At 33.0% G+C, this 20,088-nt stretch overlaps 1 protein-coding gene across 22 annotated transcripts in view; it reads right to left on the bottom strand.

Moving 5' to 3' along the window:
* The window catches only part of BAZ2B (bromodomain adjacent to zinc finger domain 2B), a 316,560-nt gene that overhangs the window by 71,699 nt on the left and 224,773 nt on the right, over positions 1–20,088 (bottom strand). For 12 of the 22 annotated variants that reach the window (XM_045066575.1, XM_045066584.1, XM_045066583.1 and 9 more), the window contains 8 exons: positions 16,724–16,934; positions 10,127–10,219; positions 9,949–10,010; positions 5,382–5,447; positions 3,644–3,709; positions 2,242–2,286; positions 1,966–1,998; positions 656–722 (listed from right to left, as the gene is read on the bottom strand). In XM_045066575.1, the coding sequence (XP_044922510.1) occupies positions 656–722; positions 1,966–1,998; positions 2,242–2,286; positions 3,644–3,709; positions 5,382–5,447; positions 9,949–10,010; positions 10,127–10,219; positions 16,724–16,934 (643 nt within the window). The remainder of the gene's footprint in view (positions 1–655; positions 723–1,965; positions 1,999–2,241; positions 2,287–3,643; positions 3,710–5,381; positions 5,448–9,948; positions 10,011–10,126; positions 10,220–16,723; positions 16,935–20,088) is intronic. The other 10 variants (XM_045066581.1, XM_045066585.1, XM_045066592.1 and 7 more) reach the window with 2 other exon arrangements.

Here is a 20,088-nt window from a genome sequence, read left to right as displayed (position 1 = left end):
AAGTGAGTCAGGCCTGAAGAGGTAAAGAAAGTTGAGTCTGAAGAGTCAGCACAGAAATTCTTAGTCTCTCACACTCCGAAGCCCTGGATATCATGGCCATAACTCTATTCAACTATTTTAATACAGAATGCATTACTTTGTTATATATATATTTAACCTTTAATTGCTTTCTTTTACATTCCAAATAAGCTCATTTTGACTTATTTCAATAATTTCCTTATTCTGAATGATCTGTTAAAGTCTATCCTAAGGAAAGTACTTAAGTGCAATTTTACACAGAACAGTAAAGAGTAATTAATTCTGAAGGCAAAAGTCCATGGATGGATTGACTGGTGTTTCAGTTAGGACACACAGGACTTGTTTAGGCATGCTCTAATATTAGTTTTGTGAAACTCTGGTTACAGTAATAAATAACTACTTTTATCCAAGCAAATGCCATTCACTACATTAAAAAAAGATAATTAAAATCTCAGCCAAGAAAATTAACACATAGATTGGAATCCTTCCTACATTCTTTTATGTTCTAATCTTTAATATTTGGCTTGCTTTGGAAAGCCAATAAACCATGACAAACCTACACTATGAAGAATTTATATTTAGAAAAACCAATGCTTTAGGAAAAAATACTAGTACTTTTCTTAGAAACATGGACTTACTTCTGCTTTTTTACGAGCTTCCATAGCTTTCATAAGCATCATATGTTGTCTCCTCCTCTCTCGTTCCTATTAGGCCAGATAAAATTAGGAAAATAATTGTAATTAATAGTATGATTTTGAAATGGAAAAACAAAACAAAACAAAACTCAGTATAGCATGTTTAGCATTTATAGACAAGTCACAGTAAATACTAAATATAAGACAAGAATGGCCAGTCTGTGCATGTTTTAGTTCAGGTTTAGAAAGCAAATACAAGAACAATCAAAAGCAAAAAGGTAAAGCAATGAACATGGAGACAGTGTAAACAGAAGCATACAAGATTTACTTATGGTCAGTTGTGATGCTCCTTCAAAAGCTGGCAGAACAAAAAGCATAATGGTTGGCTGGAACAGGTCAGTTACCTTACATCTGCTATTAGAAAAACCACAAATATGTACTATAGGCCAATTAAACTAAAGGTTTAGTTTAGATCTTAAGGTTTAGTTAGATCTTAAGTTCTTAGACAGAAATTGATTTATAACCACTTTCACTTCATGGTTTTAGAATTAAGTTGTTTTTATTTCAAGTACACTATCATTTTGCAAATTCAATAGGCCACCAACAAATTAGATTTTTTTTTAAGTTCTTATACCAATTTAGTCAAACTAGTCGTGGTTCACATACCAACACCAATGAAATGGGATACTCCTATTTACTGATGTCTGCCACTTGATGCGCTATTTAAGACTGTAAAAGCTGCATCAGAGGCTAATAAATGGAATCTAAAAGGCACAGTATGAAAATAAGGTAAGCACAAGTTTTAATAATTTCATTTTATTTTAAAATTTAAGAATTACAGTTATATCTAATGAATTCTTTTTGTTTAAATGTATTTGGTCCCCCCAAAGGGATATTTCTAAAATTGTTTCTCAAATTTTGTCTTTAAAACCAGAATATATTTCATATTCTCTCATCAACCTAACTCAAAATTCCCATTGTATTCAATGGCAGTTTTGCACCTAGAATGATGGGAGAATATGGGTCATTATCGTATCTAATTGTATAGTGATCCAACTCTCATTGTGACATCAGTAATGTAAATTTTTAGATGGCAGCCTTATGTAAGGCTTGCACAATTCGATTAGAAATCTTGGAGATGTATCATACTTCTTTATAGACAGACAAGCAGATGTATGCAATGCACTGTGCTGTAAAGCCATGCAGCAGTATGTAATATGACAGCAGCCAGTGCTACACTTTATGCATTGCTATGACAACCATATCACAACCAAATCACAATGCGGTGTTAGATGTACAAAAATAAACATACCCATACCATATCTAGTCTATGCCTCTCCAACTCCTGGTAGAAAGAGTTGGCACAACATTATGAAACAGAAATCACAGAGTCATGAAACCAATTTTTAACCCCCCAAAAGACACCAATACCAAAGCAAGGCAATAAACCATAAGATGAAGGAAAAACTTAAGCAGGAATTACATTGGAAACTTTTAAGAAAACATTTTGAAGATTTTCCCCAAAATAGATTTAAGAAAAATTATAAAATATACATTTCAACAATTGTATAACTATATGTATACAGACCTGATGCTTCAGAAGAACAGCTTGTTGTCTTCTCATTTCTTTTTCCTTAAAAATATGAAACTTTTAATATATAATTCTTAGGGAAGATTTAGAACATAGTACAAGCATTAAACTCTGCTTTCCTGAGATTCTATAATCTTCCATTAGGTCAAACCACATGGAATTGCAAATATTTGATAATTTTTACTTATATAGTGGCAATTTCATATGCTTCTACTTAATACAGAAAGATTATATGATAGTAGCAAGGATCCTATTCAGTAGCCATTTAAATTTAAAATTCAATAACCTAATAGCATATTTCAATGGCACATTCACTGAACTGACTAGCTAAATGGTCAGATACAATTGACACATGTATCTTTTAAATTATTTTAATACATTATATAGAGCAATCCTCAAATCCAGCTGATTAGAACTCTCTCCACTTTGAACATAAATTCCCAAATACACTATTTTATACCTTAACAGCATCCATATCATTTCTGTACACTATCTATGAATGAAAATAACAGACTGAGGTCAGTTTAAGATTTTCATGCTCAGCTATAATCCAGGGCACTACTCCAATGGGGTCGGGCTTAACGCAAGCAATTCTATAAATGTCATCAATGTAAATATTCTTATAAAGATAAAAATCTAGATAAGTGATGAGAAGGGGTAGAAATCTAAAGAAAAAGTAAGAAAGTCAATGTAGAAAAGGTAACTAACAGTTCCCTGGCTTTATAGGGTATATAATTGTGTCTGTTTGTGAAACCAGCAGGATCATTAAGCTGCCCTCTTTCAGTAATTAATTATGAGAAAAAGTGGAAGGTGAGGGGTAGTGTGTGTGTGTGTGTGTGTGTGAGTATGTGGTTTGGGGGGGTCCAATGCTTCATGTCAGAAAATCAAAACCAAACATTACAATAATTAACAATGGCTAATTTTATTATTGGCAAGTGACAGTTTGTTCAAGTTAGGTTTTTGTTTTGGTAGGCTCTTCACTTTCTAATAGCTAAAACAGTTGCTGGACATTAACAAAGTTATAATCTAAGTAGAGAGTCAGATTTGGGACACAATTTGAAACATAAACATCAACAACACAAAAGAGCTTTGGGAAGATTATTCTGATTCAGCAAAACTATATACAGGTATTATGCAATAGTTTGCATTTCTGATTTGATGTTTGCTACTTAAAGAGCTCAAAGCATCACATAAAACCTGTATAATGAAATAAAAAAAACACACAAACATACAATATACATACAATAAAAGCACAAATTATATACATGTTGTGTCTGCGCTAAACATTTTTTAAGATAATCACATTGAGGAGAGCTTTTTTCATATAATTGATACTGGTGTAACATCACATAGTTTTTATTTTTGAAAAATAAAAACTCTGGTTCTCATCTAAACTAACCTTTATTCGTTTCTCGGCCTCCAATAATTTGGCATTTGCTGCTTCTTCCTTCTTTTTCTTTTTAGCCTGTGCATGCAAAACAGGTCTCAAAGTCATGCAAAAGCACCACTACAACTTGAAAATAATCTCAGACTTGAAAATGGAGCTACATGTCTCACAAGGTACAAAACAGTATGTAACATATATGTAGACAATTATGAATTTCCCCCAGTTAACATTATATTTAACATACTAATTTAATTTTTAACATATGGATTAGAATTATGATATACAAAAAGGTTTTAAACGCATAAGAGTATGTCAGTTTTACTCTCCAATCTCTGTTAAAAGTCTGAAATAACTGAGTGTTGATGTCATTTTGACTTAAAAAATCAATCACAAAAAGCCGATTTTGTGGCATGTATTGTCTTTTTTCTGATTTTTAAAAAGTAAAACATGATCAGTGTAGAAAAAGTAGGAAACTGGATTTTTATCGGTAAGCAAGTCATTTAATGAATACATCAGTAACACATTAAAATGCACATGTACTCTTTATTTGAAATTCTTTTTTAACACTTGAAATTTGAGATAAAGAAATCCATTACTCGGATGATTTAAAGGAAGGAAACATTACATCTCATTTTCTCTAGCTATACAAGGTGGTTTAGTTAAAGGCTTTTTTTTTTTTTTAAGTAAACATATTTCATGAAGTATATTTTGAATACCAAGATCATGTTATCAAGTTTGAGCTTTATAATCTTCAAGTCTTTAATTATCAAGCAGTTTTTAAACTATCCAGTAGTTATTGTCAGTTTACTTTAAGATAGGCATATTTTCTATTTGGGGGGTTTTAAAATTAATTTGAAATGGGTAAGGAAATATGTGTATATTTCTACACAGAAAACCTCAGCTAGCTAAAGTCTTCAGGGAATTGTTTTATATGGCAATGGTTTCCTGAACAGCTGAAAGGTTCTAATAATTTTTAATCATTAAAAGTTTATTTCACAGTTTTAGATGAAAACAATTTTGAGACATATGCCTATTGAGACATAGTACAGTTAGCACAATTTGGCTTTTTCCTGATGACTCAGGGCCATTGTTCTGAACAGTTATTATACTACACAGTTTGATAGAGTAATGTATATTGGCCATTAAGGTATTGAAAATTGTTTGCTATTCAACTAAAAAATTACACACTCTTGCTAGGCTTTTGAATTCCTATATATGCAAGTTGTGGAGTTTTTCTGCATTTTCCCTTGCTGTCTTTTGGCTATTACTTTTGCTATTGTTAATATATGTCCTCTAGCCCTATTTCAGTAGCTTCAGGGGAAGAGGGATATATTAGAAACTAGAAAACCAAGCTAGTTAAACTGTTTCTACATTTAAAATTTAATTTTACTTTTATAATGTTTTATTTCTAAATTGAAAGTAAATATCTGACTATAAGTCCTAATGAGTTTTCTAAAAGTAAACAACATGAGTTTTAGCACAGGAACTTCCTGACAACTATACTGGCTGCTCAGAGGTTTCCTTTTTTTCCTCTTTTGTCTCATTTTCTGTGTTTTTACTGTTAGGATTAGATTAGCTTGCTAAGTAAGGTTCAGATAAGGTCTTATTTTATGTGTTATGTTTAAAGAGAATTTCTGATGAACATATTAATTTGTATGAGTGAGATATCATGTGGGTAAAATTTTTATTTTTTATATACTTTAAGATATAAACTATATTACTTTAATTATATCAAACTTAAGAGTTCTACCTCTAGAATTTGCTGGGCTCGAAGTTCTTTCTCCATTCTGATTTGTTGTATTCTTTTAATTTTTTCCTGTAGAAAAAATAATGATAATTGAAGACAATAAACTAAATATATAGGTGAAAAGTATTTAGGTGGAATCATATGATTTAAGATATAAGTACACATTTACCAAATGTTGCCCATGCTGGATATAAAACTCAATGAGTTAGCTTAATATCATATATACATTCATGTCTCAAATTAATATGATTTCATAAAATTTCTCAAAACAATTTGTAATGCTAAATAAGGATATAGAAACCAGGTAAGCAAGGTAATTAAAATGATTTAACCTGTATGCAAGTATAACTAATATTTAATCTGAGATAAATATAGGTCAGAATAATAGGAAAAAGTAGTACCTCAGGAGTCAGAAAACCTAAGACTAGTCCTGAGTTACTGACATTCATTGCATGATCTTGAATAAATAACGACTCTTGTATAAAATAGGGACAAGTGTTTGCTCTTTACTCACTACGTTACGATGAAATTAAAATGCTTAAAAAAGTATATAGTACCATATAATTGTAATAGATTATTAACAATTAACAATAACGTAATTTTTTATTTCACATGGTGAGTAACATGATAACATGACATTACTTTAAATTACTACAATAAGCCAAATCTAGAAGTAATCTAACATTACTTAAAATGGATTAATTATTGGGGCTCCTTTGTGACTCAGTTGGTCAAGTGTCTGCCTTACACTCAGGTAGTGATCCCAGATGGGCTCCCTGCTCAGTGGGGAGACTCCTTTTCCCTCTTCCTTTCTCTCTGTCCTGCCCTTCAGCTAGTGCTCTCACTCTCAAATAAATAAATGAATGAATAAATAAAATAAATAAAATGGATTAATTATAATTTAAAATTCTCAGGAATGATTCGTATGACATATTAGTTGTTTACATTGTCTAAATTTAACATACTAGTTTATTGTTTCAGAATTTAATGATAATGTAAAGTTTGATAAGAACTTTACATGTGATTTTTAAATTTATGCAATATGCTATTAAGCACACTGTTAACAATTTCATGTTCATAAATCCCTTTGAAGTTCCCAAATTGGCACTGATGAGAATACATAATTTAATAGCCAAATTGTTCTACTTGCAAATTGCACTTATCCTAGGAATTCTAGAACCAACATATTTTATACTGCTTTCTATTACAATCCCTACTGCAATCTCCAGATGCTAGTGTACCTTTTGAAGCTATGCTATAATATTTTTTTTTAATTTATTTATTTATTTATTTATTTGACAGAGAGATCACAAGTAGACAGAGAGGCAGGCAGAGAGAGAGAGAGAAGCAGGCTCCCTGCTGAGCAGAGAGCCCGACGCGGGACTCGATCCCAGGACCCTGAGATCATGACCCGAGCCGAAGGCAGCGGCTTAACCCACTGAGCCACTCAGGTGCCCCGAAGCTATGCTATAATATTTTTAACAATATTCCTCCCCCCACCACACTGTTATTGATTCCTTCTAGGGTTCTACTGCAGGAAAATGATATTTCTGAAATTACTATTATGATTTTAGAAGACTGCACCCATTCTATAATTTTGCTTTTGGTGATCCTACTTGGTTCTGAATATTAATTATAGCTTGCCAAACATAAAAACCCAAGTGTACCTTTTATTTCATTTCTAAATCTTAGAGAAGGCTGTTCTTGATCCACATTTGATATCTTTATTTAGATTAGAACTTGAGACCTACATAAAGCCTACTTGTGATTTAATTTTTTGCTTTTGTTAATCATAAGGTTATAAGGTGGTATGTTCTCAAGTCAACAAAAGTCTTTCATTATTCTCTTAAGCACAGAGATAAGTATGGAATCTTGGGTTTAAGTATACTCAGTTAGAATTTCATCTTGGCTGTCCAAGTGATTCATATATAGGTACATATATTTCATAGTGCTGTCATTAATATTAGTAGAGATAAATCTTTTTTTATAAATTATAATACTGAGACACCTTATAATATTGAGTACCTAAGCACTGAACATAAAATATCTTAATTGAGTTGAATTTTTCTTTTTTTTTTTTAAACCTAAGAGAAAAATTGAAGTTCCTGGAGGGTAAATATTTGCCTAAATTCAAATACTAAATACAGAGAAGAGCTGGTCAGATTTCAATGCTTTTGTTCCTTTTACTTCATAATAACGATTCTGCAAGCCTCCAGAAAATTGCTTTGAGGACTATATGGTGATATTTTGGGTCTACTAGGTGGAAAAAAATAATCCAGGGGCGCCTGGTTGGCTCAGGTCATGATCTCAGGGTCCTGGGATTGAGCCCCACATTAGGCTCTCTGCTCAGCAGGGAGCTTGCTTCCTCCTCTCTCTCTGCCTGCCTCTGTGTCTACTTGTGATCTCTGTCAAATAAATAAATAAATAAATAAAATCTTTAAAAAAAAAAAATCCAGAGGATGAGAAGCACATGCTACTATTTTATCCCAGATCTAGTGCTGACTTTATTTATTTTTTTTTAAAGATTTTATTTATTTATTTGACAGACAGAGATCACAAGTAGGCAAGGAAGGCAGGTGGCAGAGAGAGAGAGGAGGAAGCAGGCTCCCCACTGAACAGGGAGCCCGATGCAGGGCTCGATCCCAGGACCCTGGGATCATGACCTGAGCCAAAGGCAGAGGCTTAACCCACTGAGCCACCTGGGCACCCCTAGTGCTGACTTTAAAATAGGCATTGTATAACTGACTGTGTGAGTAAACCTATGCTAGGGTTGATTCACTTTGTTAGCAACAAGGGATAAGGCAAATGGTATTATGAGACTCGCCTCAGACAAATGTCTTGATGGATATCTAATATCAGTTCATTTGTATTAATGTTGCTGGAACTTGGGACCCCAGTGCTTTTTTGATGAGCAGCAAAAACTATGTAGGCTTAGGGTGCAGCCACTTCAAGAGCTTAGGATCACAAAGCTGAACTTAGTGCAGATGGGATTTGATGGGTCTCTAGCCATCAGGAAATAGGATAAGCCATAAAAAAAATAGTATTTCACTTAAAAGGAAATATAAACTATTTTTACATATATATGTAATATGTGGTATATAATATTTGAATAAATGTAGTAATGAGACTATGTATTTTTAAATCAATCTTACAGTGTCTTTAGCAGTTACAATCAACAAACCAAGGAAAGAATTCAAATTTCCAATTAACCATATTAAATTACAGTAAAGGACTACACCATACAGTTTGGTGTATGGTGTATGGTGTTTGGTGTTTTATATCTTCTAAAAAGTGAGCATTTGTTTTGTGCCAGGCATTGTGGTAGACATTTTACATTCATGATCTCATTTAATTGTTAGCTAATGCAGTTCTTTTCTTTACCATGATGGAAACAGAGACACAGAGGCTAAGTAACTAATCTAAGGTTACAAAAATCTTAAGCAGCAGAGACCATATTAAACTCTCAGCTCCCTGACCATAGACTAAGTTCTGGCTCCTCCTTCCATATCAACTCTCCCTAATTCCACTGCCCTAACCAATACTGGGAGGAACCTTGGAGATCATCAAATCCAGCCCAACACATTTATTTAGCAGGTATTTATATAATAACATAATTTACTTTGCTTCATACTCAGAAATAAGTACTTGCTGTTAAAAATTTTAAACAAATTGTAGTTTCCCCATTTGCCTTTCTCCTTTAATGGTTATGTGAAGATGTGGAGATGACAGAGTAGTTCACACACTCCCACCTTAAATGAAGTTGAATATCTTGTCATGTAATGCTTTATCTATGAAAATTTAAATATCACTTCATTTAACTATACTTAATCTTGAAAACTACAAAGGGGAGAGATACTGTAGACATAAGATAGAATACTGGATATGCTGAAATAGTGCTTTCTTGTTTTTCTGCAGTAGTAATTTTTTTAAGTGCTCAGAAGCAATGGGGACAAACCCAATTCTATATAACTTGAGTTTGACTTTTTACTCATATTTTGTGTTTCATAACAACAAGCTTTTCTTACTAAAATATGAGCATTTAAGCAATAACCTTCATTTACTGGTACACTACTTTAAAAAGTTTGAAAGCTATTCAAGATGGCCACTTAAACTCAAACTCTATCAGGATATTAAAAATACTTAGATTTACTTTTGGTAAATTAGAGATTTGGTAATCTCTAAAAATTTAGAAGTAGAAGACTTTGTTAAAAAATGAGGTGAATTTTAGGGACACCTGGGTGGCTCAGTCAGTTAAGCATCTGACCTCTGCTCAGGTCATGATTCCAGGGTCCTGGGTCCTGCATTGGGCTCCCTGCTCATCAGGGAGCCTGCTTCTCCCTCTCCTTCTGCTTGCACATGCTCTTTCTTTCTCTCCCTCTCTCTCAAATAAATAAAATCTTTAAAAAGATGAGATGTATTTTAACTAATGCAAGAGGACAACTTTATAAGATACATAACATTAATGTGAAATACTGTTATTTCTGAAATAAAATGTACATATATACATATACCAATAGAGCCCCAACATAACACTTGTGTTTTAAAAATCAGTCCCAACTCATAAACGTACCTGTTGTTTCATAATCTTTATTTGTTCTTTTTGCTTTCTCTTCTCCTCAGCAGCCATTATTGCTATGGTGAAAAACCAAAGCACAGATATCATCAGCAAAGGAATCAAGAGAAGAAACTTCTTATGAATTTCCCAATACTTATCTCTTCATGTTTATGTTTTCATTTAAATCACCCACCTTGTTGTTTTTTAGCTTCTTTGGCAACCCGAGCCTGTTCCTGCTTTTGAAGTTTTCTCAAAAGCTTTATTTGCGCTGCTTGTCTGGCTATTTCTGAAACACACAAATTTCAAGGAATATTATTAACAACTTAACATAACTGCTAACCAATAACTGTGTGAAACTGATATCATTATGAAGGACAAAATTTTTGAGAAAATTGCCTAAGATTAGATACCAACTGGGAGAATGATGTGGCAGAAAATTTCATATCCATTTCCCCTAGAAACTGCCAAATTATTTCAACAGATATGATCCCATATACAGAACTACACAAAAATAATACTTCTTTTAATCCTCTTTATAAAGGCCAATCTAAGTATATTTTTTCACATTTCATGTAATCCTCACTTTGCACGAAAATAGCTGCTAATATGCAAAAATAGTGATCTAGCTTCAGTCTTAAAAATAACAGAATATATAAAAAGGAAATAGAATTCAAAATAGAATATAAGGCCTCTAAAATTCAGTATCTCAATCAGCTATATAAATGGTAACATTTCTGAATCCAGTGACATTTTCATTTATAAAGGAGAGGGTCTAAATCTCCTAAATAAAAAGAGTATAGAAGGTCAGTGAGTTTCGAAGACAACCGAGTCCTCATAAGTTTTAATGACAAACGTATGAAACTGGGATAGACTGACATAATTAAAATGGCTCCAACTGTTCATTCTCCCTCTCTCTATGTCATTTGCAATGTGACTTTGCAGTTCCTCTCATCAAAAGATAAAATATATTTTCTTGTCCCTTGATGCTGAATTCAGTCATGTGATCTTCCTTGGCTAACAGGATGTTAGCAATTGTGATGCACACAGAAGTCTGAAAATATACTTGTACTCTATTTTTACTCTTGCGCCTTGCCCTTTACTAAAAGAACATGTTTGGGTTAGACTGCTGAAGGTTGGGACACGTGGAGTCAGTTGACTTCCCATATGTGAACAAACCCAGCCAAGATCAGCAGAGCTGCCTAATTTCCCTCCAGCTGCTTCCATCTGTGCAACAATTAATGCCTGTGTTGTGTACATCACTGAAGTTTTGTGGTTGACTGTTTCCCAGAATTACTCTAGCAGTAGGTAACTGATAGAGAAAGCATGTAATCTTACGCTTTCTTTTGCTGGCAAACTTGGTCAGAATACTTTTAACTATAAAAGTGGGGTATCACAGTAGGACTCATAAAATACCAACTTACATTAGACATTATTTTAAACTTTTTAGCAGATGAGTTTTGAAAAATCTATATATTATATTCAATAATGAATATTACTGGCTGGCTTACTGAATTACTTGAGATTTACTAATAATTTCTGCCATTTATTCAACTTCTGTATTAAAACTTCATAACAATCTTATGAGATAGGCAACATTGTGCCCAGTTTACAGATGAAATAACTATGGCTCACAAAGATTAAATAGCAAAGCCAAGATATAAACCTTCTGACTTCACAGTCTATATGCTACTAGTCCCAAAAACTTTTAAGAAAAGTTGAATGACTTGAGATTTTTAGGTAAGAACCTAACCCTACGTCCTTGTAACAGCTGAGGTGACCTTGGTTACTATGGTTGATTTTCTACCAACAAGTCTTTAAAAAAGAAGATGGGATGTAAAGGGTCTAATTTTATCTAGTAAACTGGAATTATTAATGGAAGATGAAATGGAAGATAATGCTAAAATATATCTCTATTATTATTATCTATATCTCTATATTATCTCTACAATTGTTATCTATATATCTACAATTATTTTCAATACTAGGTTATAAGCATCATCAAAAATTTCTGAGCTATATAAAAAGGATCTTCTGTTCACTAAATATCCTGGAAAATAAAAAAAAATTATAAAAAAGTTTGCAGATTCAGCAAACTCCAATAATAATACACCTGACGGATACTGTTCTCACCTGTGATAGTACTATATGACTATTTTTCTAACATTTAAGAACTGAAAGCTTTCAACTCTACTGTAAAGATCTAAGTCTGCCTTAAAATATAAAGATGTATCAAGTGATTTTTAAAAAATGTGTTCTAGAAAGTGTGGCATAGGTATGATCTTTTATTTCAAGCTAAAACTGATAGCCTCAAATAGAAGTCTGGCTTATAATAAACAAATGTTATATTTAAGTATGTATTTATCTAAGAATATATTTGCCAGCTCCAAGCCCCACACAAGTAAACAATAATTTTTATTTTTAAGCCCTTAGGACAGAAAACCATTTAAAAGTTCAACCCTTATCTTTTTACTTTAGCAAGGAGGATAAAATTCTTATTCATCATTAAAAATTCACATAACTTAAACTTTATATTATGAGTAGTTGAAAATTTTTTTAAAAGTTAAATGCTATGGAGGAAGGAAAATGAGTTAGAAGACCTAGAAAATTCACTTACGTGCTGAGAAATAAACTTCTCCTAATAGCTTCTCATTTACTTAGTTTATGGTTGCTGAATACATTATCTATTTTAACTAACTTTTGAGATATCAATTTGGAAAATATCTTTTGTGGATTAAGAATTACCTATTTAAATTTCAAAGATGAAAGTTTATTTTTGAAATAGGTTACACAAACAATTAGGGGTATTTTAGATATACCACATATCTTTGATACTAAGATGCATTTATTTTTTTTCTCTTTACATTCTTTTTTTTTTAATTTTTTATTTTTTATAAACATATATTTTTATCCCCAGGGGTACAGGTCTGTGAATCACCAGGTTTACACACTTCACAGCACTCACCAAAGCCCATACCCTCCCCAATGTCCATAATCCCACCCCCTTCTCCCAACACCCCTCCCCCCAGCAACCCTCAGTTTGTTTTGTGAGATTAAGAGTCACTTATGGTTTGTCTCCCTCCCAATTCCACTAAGATGCATTTTTAAAATATAGTCTAAAATCAGAATGTGTCTGACAATTGGCAGCACTTTTCTTTCTTCGTGGTACATCTTAAAATAATTAATTGTGCATTGAAATGACTATAAGCATCTCAGATTCTATGATACATGAAATGGAGAGGTACTATCTGATATCTTAGAAAATTTAAGGTATTAATGGCCTTGGCAAGTTTATTTATTCAGTTAAAAATCTTTTGCATACTGAAACCCTCTCATTCTTATTTTTCTTCTCTTGAGAAATTAGAGAGCTCTCATTTCATAGTGCTTGGATGTACAAAGTTTGCATTTATTTTACTGTTCCGAACTTTTCTTCAAATTAAGTCCAGTTTTACAGTCTAGTTGAGGCCTAGTAGGATAGTAATATATAACAGAAACTTCTAGAATCCCCTCAGATAACCCCCTCTAACTGCTAATGTAGAAGCCTTTTATTTTTTTATTTTTTTAAAGATTTTATTTATTTATTTGACAGAGAGAGATCACAAGTAGACAGAGAGGCAGGCATAGAGAGAGAGAGGGAAGCAGGCTCCCCGCTGAACAGAGAGCCCAATGCGGGACTCGATCCCAGGACCCTGAGATCATGACCTGAGCCGAAGGCAGTGGCTTAACCCACTGAGCCACCCAGGCACCCTGTAGAAGCCTTTTAGAAGTAAAAGTGGCGATAAAGTGATTCATTCCTTCCTTCCCAAGAAAAAACCTGAATATTTTACCATCCATGCTTCTAAGTATTAATAATAATTATTTATTACTGTTAAATATTTAACTTTTATATACATGTTGAGAAAAAAACATGTACATAGTCAGGTCAAAGGTAAAGAACTTGCAAAATGCATGACACAATGCATGACACAACAAGGGAGAGGGATGTAACAGAATACAAACCAATTTGAAATCTAGAAGGTGAAAAAACATTAGGGTAAAAGTTAAATAATTAGCTTCCATATGGTTAAAATAAAATTTAGTTAATTTTGCAAATATAAAGGTGCCATTTAATTTTTTAATTTTTTTTTAACTTTTTAAAAAGATTTTATTTATTTATTTGACAGAGAGAGAAGCAATGAGAGAGGGAACACAAGCAGGGGCAGTGGGAGAAGAAGAAGCAGGCTTCCTGCTAAGTAGGGAGCCCAATGCGAGACTCGATCCCGGCACCCTGAGATCATGACCTGAGCCGAAGACAGGTGCTCGATGACTGGGCCACCTAGGTACCCCATAAAGGTGCCATTGTAGATACTAAATATTAATAGTATCTGTATTAGATATGCAATATATGCATGAAGAACCCATGCTTTGGGTATCAGTTAATTTTAATCTTTTTTTTTTTCTTCAGGCAAACAATGCATACTCATCACTATTATACACTCTCTAGAAGAGTCAGTGGATTATTGGCAATACAAATTTTAAAAACTCATCATTTATGGCTATATCTGTTAATAACTTTTTTACAGCCTTCACTAGTAACTATTCAGGGGAGAGGGAATTTTTTTTTTTTTTAAGATTTTTATTTATTTATTTGATAGGCAGAGATTACAAGTAGGCAGAGAGGCAGGCAGAGAGAGAGGAGGAAGCAGACTCCCTGCTGAGCGGAGAGCCCGATGTGGGGCTCGATCCCCGGGCCCCGGGATCATGACCTGAGCCAAAGGCAGAGGCCTTAACCCACTGAGCCACCCAGGCACCCTAGGGGAGATGGAAATCTTAACAGAATTCAAATAAATTAACATAAAAATTTCACAAATGGGGTGCCTGGCTGGCCCAGGTAGAAAAGATGCAACTCTTGACCTTGGGGTCATGAGTTTGAGCCCCATGCTGGTTGTAGAGATCATTTAAATTTTTTTTTTTAAAGATTTTATTTATTCATTTGACAGACAGACATCACAAGTAGGCAGAGAGGCAGGCAGAGACAGTGAGAGGAGGAAGCAGGATCCCTGCTGAGCAGAGAGCCCGATGCGGGGCTCGATCCCAGGACTCTGGGATCATGACCTGAGCCGAAGGCAGAGGCTTAACCCACTGAGTCACTCAGGTGCCCCGAGATCATTTAAATTTATAAATAAATAAAGTAAAAAGAAAATTTCACTAACATACTAAGGCAGAGAAAAACTTATATGACAATAAGTGATATGCTGGGCAGTTAATTTATATGCTATTAGTGGAAGTAGGAATTAGTGCAACTTTTTTGGAGACAATATTTGCCTGCTATCTACAAAAACTGAAAATGCACATACCCTTTGATTCAAAGACTCTATCTCTACAATTTTATACATAGATAGCCATACTCATAGAAGGATATGAATAAAATATGTAACATCTGTTTACTGGAGGACTGTTTGTGATAGCAAAGAATGGGGAAACAGCACAAAGAGTCATTAAAAATGACTGAATGTAGAGCCGTAAACGTTGCATCACTCAGTAGTCAGCTGTTAAATGCATAAGGTTGATTTTTAAGTGCAGATACATTAGGACATTCAAGATAAATTAAGTGGAAGAAAACAGGCTGAATAGGATGTACAATATAAATCCATTTATTTTAGAAATGAAAAAGGATATATGTAATTCAACATATTACACATGTGTATAAACATTTATTTTGTATCATATGTGTATATGCATGTGTGTACACATTTCTGGATTTACAAAAAACTGTTAATATTGATGCCACTCATGAGAGTGTTTTATTTTAAAGTGAGTGAGAATGAGTATTTTATTGTAAAGCATTCTGTTCTATGAGTTTTTGTTGTGGGTGTCTGTTTTACAATTAAAACAAAGCAGCAACAAAGAAGTCAACATTATGATGGTATTTACAATAAAGGGAAATAAGTCAAGCGTTTCCTCTAGGAAAAAGGGAGTTAAAATCCCATTAGTCTTTTAAGTCAATTTTTATTATTAAACCTTTATTTCATATATATACACTTGTGACCATAAGAGACCAACACATGTACTGATGTATATTCAGATAGCCTTAAGAGGCCTCACGTTTGTAACTAGTAACTCATAACAGAACTATTTTATTTTAGTCAGCTTTCTCTGTATCTGGCATAGCATGGGAACTTCATGTTGATAATTTATGTGTAGTTTTGAGTTACAATATATTTGAGGTTATTATAATCACTTTGTGCTTGATAAGTAACACTTTGTAGTGATCTTAAAATAAAAATTTTTTGATTTGAATCTATTAGTTGGCCATTTTGAAAATACATGTGATGTATCCAGACTACAGAAGAACCCAAACTAAAAAGACTGGGGTTACTTACCAGTAATTGGAGTTCTCTGACTGAAAATTTACTCCACAGTTCCACATATTTTGGAGTTATTCCCTTGTACCACCTCAAGGAATCGGGAGCTGTTAAAATGAGAATTTCCAGAATGTTGGCACAGCCTTAAGGCATGTGCCAAGTGCTGGTTGATTCCCTTTCTGTGCAAGCCTTAAAAGCTTATCCCCCACCTCTGTAGTTCTAAACACACAGGGTATGATGTGTTTATGAGTATGGCTCTCGAAAGGAGCTGACCTAATCAAAGAACTCCAGTTACCAGTGGGATTCCTTATTTTCTCATTTTTATTCTAACAGAAATATCTACTTTTTAGAAAGTTAGAGCAGTATCAATCATTCATAAGTCAAAAACATGAGATACATAGACTTTTTTAGTGTGATTCTTACAGTGTTGTATATATTATATTTCTTACCTTGAGCTTGCAATTTTCTTAGCAATTTGGCATCTGTGTTATCTAGAAACTCAGCACTTCCCACATTTGGAGGTCGACCCTTCCGACGTCTCATCCTAGATTCCTCTCTTGCTCGCTGTCTATCTGGATTTGGTGGTCTTCCTCTACGGCCTTCCATTGCCCTGATACGGGGAATGACATCCTCTTCTTTCAAAAGACACCACTGCATTCCCTTTTAATTAACATTTTATAGAAACAATATATTAAAAATGAAATAAACATAAGTGATAAACATTTCAGAAAATTCTAGGTCAATCTCCGATATTCTTACTTTAATGACTTCAACTTTAAATACAGAGAGATTTATATCTATAAACATATATATATATATATCTATAAACACAGAGATATCTCAATCACCATTTCTGAACTATAATGACCATGAAGTTGACAGATATTTGAAAATATTAGTTTTGTGATGACACCCATATAGATTGTTTTCATGTGTTATCAGTTCAACCAATCATGAAGCTATCCAAGTAACAGAAGGAAGTTTCTTTTTATAGAAATAGTATAGCTAATAAATCAAGGAGGAATGTAAAAGTTAGAATATCAACATTGTGCAATACCTGATGAATTCATCGATCTACGACTTGAACGGGAATGGCTGGCAATCACCAGAAACAGAGACAAATAAATAGACATCAGCCTCCTGATGGAGGTTACTCCATCACCTATAAATTAATATTGCCCCCCCCAAATAAATCAAGTCTAGGTTTGATCAAGTCTGGGCCTATTTACTATAACTTTACAGGAAAAATAGGATAAGAAGTGTATGTTAAACCACACAGCAAAATCCAGTCTGTGAGAAATTCTACAAATTACCCAGTTTCTTCAACAAGTAAATTTTAAGAAGTTAAAAAAAAAAAAACTATAAGATTAAAGGAGTCTTAATAGATGTATCAAATATATTTTATCTAGAAATTGATTCAAATAAACTTCAGATAATTATCATAATTAAGGAACTGAAACTGTGAACAATGCCTAACATTTGATGATATCCAGCAATTATCATTTAAAAGTGTGATAATGGTACTCTTGTAGTAAACAAGAGTCCTTATCTTCTAGAGATACACATTGAAAAATTTACAGCCGACATAAGATGTTTAGATTTGTTTCAGCAAATTATGGAAAAGTAGAAGTAGTTGGAAGCATAAAACAATTGGGCATATGATAATTTCTAAAGATGATGATGGGATACATGGCATATATTATATATTTCAGATTTCTTATTGTAAATCCCCCAAAAGGAACACATACAACAGCATAACACTAGTGCATTATAGGAATAATCCTGGTTGGTGCATAGATATAATCCACGTCTGGTTTTTATTATCCTCCATATGTCTGTCAAAACAAATACACTGTTATATAACCTTACCTATTGTCTTTAGTAATATGTTCAGATATAAGAAAAGCATTCTTTTAAAATAATCCTTCTAAAATAATTGCTTTATTATTTCTGACTTCTTTTTTTAAGAGATAATTCCTTCAGTGTGAAGGTTAAGGATTTTTAAAATACGCTTTTTTCTCAAAAGAATCTTATACTAGGAATTTAGCTCGAACCACTGACTGTAGGCAAGTCTGCAACCAAAAACAATAGAAAGTCCTTGAGTTACATTTTATGCCATGATTCCTAATCTGGGGCCAAAAGACTATGAAGATCTCATTCAATAGGTAGTAAAAATACAAATACTACTTGCTACCATAATGGATGATAGTTACTTCCCACATTCCAAGCACTGTGTTTGTTCCAGGCATTTTCAATACATTATATACTTTAATCTTCTCAACAGTTCTAACCAGTAAGGTGAGTTTTATTATTCCTACATGAATTTAGACCCAGTAAGATTAAATAATTTCCTGGGGGTAGAGCGGCAACAAGGTATTTCAAAACTGTATTTCAAAACTGGGACTAACTGTACAACTTGTGCTCTTAACCGCTACATGTACTTAATTGATGTTATCAAGATGTTTTTATACTTGGTAATTGACTGATCACACTATTTCAGCCATGAAAGCATGGCCAAGATTATGTCACAGCAGGACTGTGTCAAAAAACTAGTGCATATAGCCCATATTTTTGTTTAAAACATCTATATAATTTTTCTCAGTAATTCTCCTGTGAAAATAATTTTAAGTTAATTCTGAAGAAAGTAACATTTTTTCCTGAGATTTCAAACGAAGTCAATAGGAACAATGTTTCTAATAACTGCATTTTTATACCACAAACTACTAAGAAGGAAGCCATCAAAACAATTTTATGTTCACCAGTATGGGAAGCTTTTGATTAGTTTAGGTTTTCATTTTTTTCTATTATGCTCTTAGGCACCATCGCAGCATGCATCACATAAATTGAAAAATATAAAAGTGACATTCGTGACACTTGGAGTAGAAGAGAGAGACTAATAAAAGAGTCTGTAGAGGAATCTGCATTCAGTTTTTAAAGTATCTTATTAATAATAAAGTCAACTGTAGCCAAGATTTAAAGGGTTTTATCAATTTATCTTTTTTATCCAGTTACAATTTTTACATAGTTATGTTTATTTGGCTAGGTAAATATACGAGTCAAAAGAGGAATAGATTATGTTGGTGCCCAAAATTTACTAGACAAATATAGTGACATTATCATTTACATTTTTGTTCTTGGCACTTATAAAGTAAATACTTGCCAAGGGACCTGCATATATTGTGCTACATATATAGTCTTCTGACTCCTGGATTTTAGAAAATGAGAAATGGAACTGTTAGGAAAATCTGAAGCTTGAATTACTGCTTTAATTCACTGAGAACTCAAAATAATTGTGAAGGGGGAAAAAAGGAGTTTTCTCAGTAAGATTTTCCTCAGAAAAAGCAAGTACAATTTATATCACCTGATTTATAGGCTATAAGCTTTTTTGTCAATCAGAAATTATGCAACAAAAGACAATTAGCTTATTATTTTTTCTTAATTTCGAAGACTAAGAGTGTAAACAGTTCCCTGAAAATAATCTTTCTTAACAAAGATTTGAAAGATGTAGACAAAAAGAAAATAGATTATCAACATGATGGACATGGTGACAGATCAGGTCTACTTTATCATTATAACTCTGTTTTCAAGAGTTAATAATTTCAATCTTTAGCAATAACACCTTCATTTCTATATATACTACAGAGATAAGAAAAAAGATTTATGTTTTATTTCAGAAGACTGAACAAAATAATTAAGATGAGTAAGTAAGTACACCATACAATATGCAGTGCAATGCATTATAAAAGTGCCATGTAAGACTGTCATGTATTATAAAAAGTTTCCATTACTTAAACATTTGTTGAAAAACCTACTT

This window comes from Mustela putorius, unplaced genomic scaffold (genome assembly GCF_011764305.1).
Source record: "Mustela putorius furo isolate JIRA1106 unplaced genomic scaffold, ASM1176430v1.1 tig00003869_pilon_pilon_pilon, whole genome shotgun sequence".
NCBI lineage: Eukaryota > Metazoa > Chordata > Mammalia > Carnivora > Mustelidae > Mustela > Mustela putorius.
Note: the sequence above shows the minus strand (reverse complement) of the source record. Positions and strands in the feature narration are given on the sequence as shown.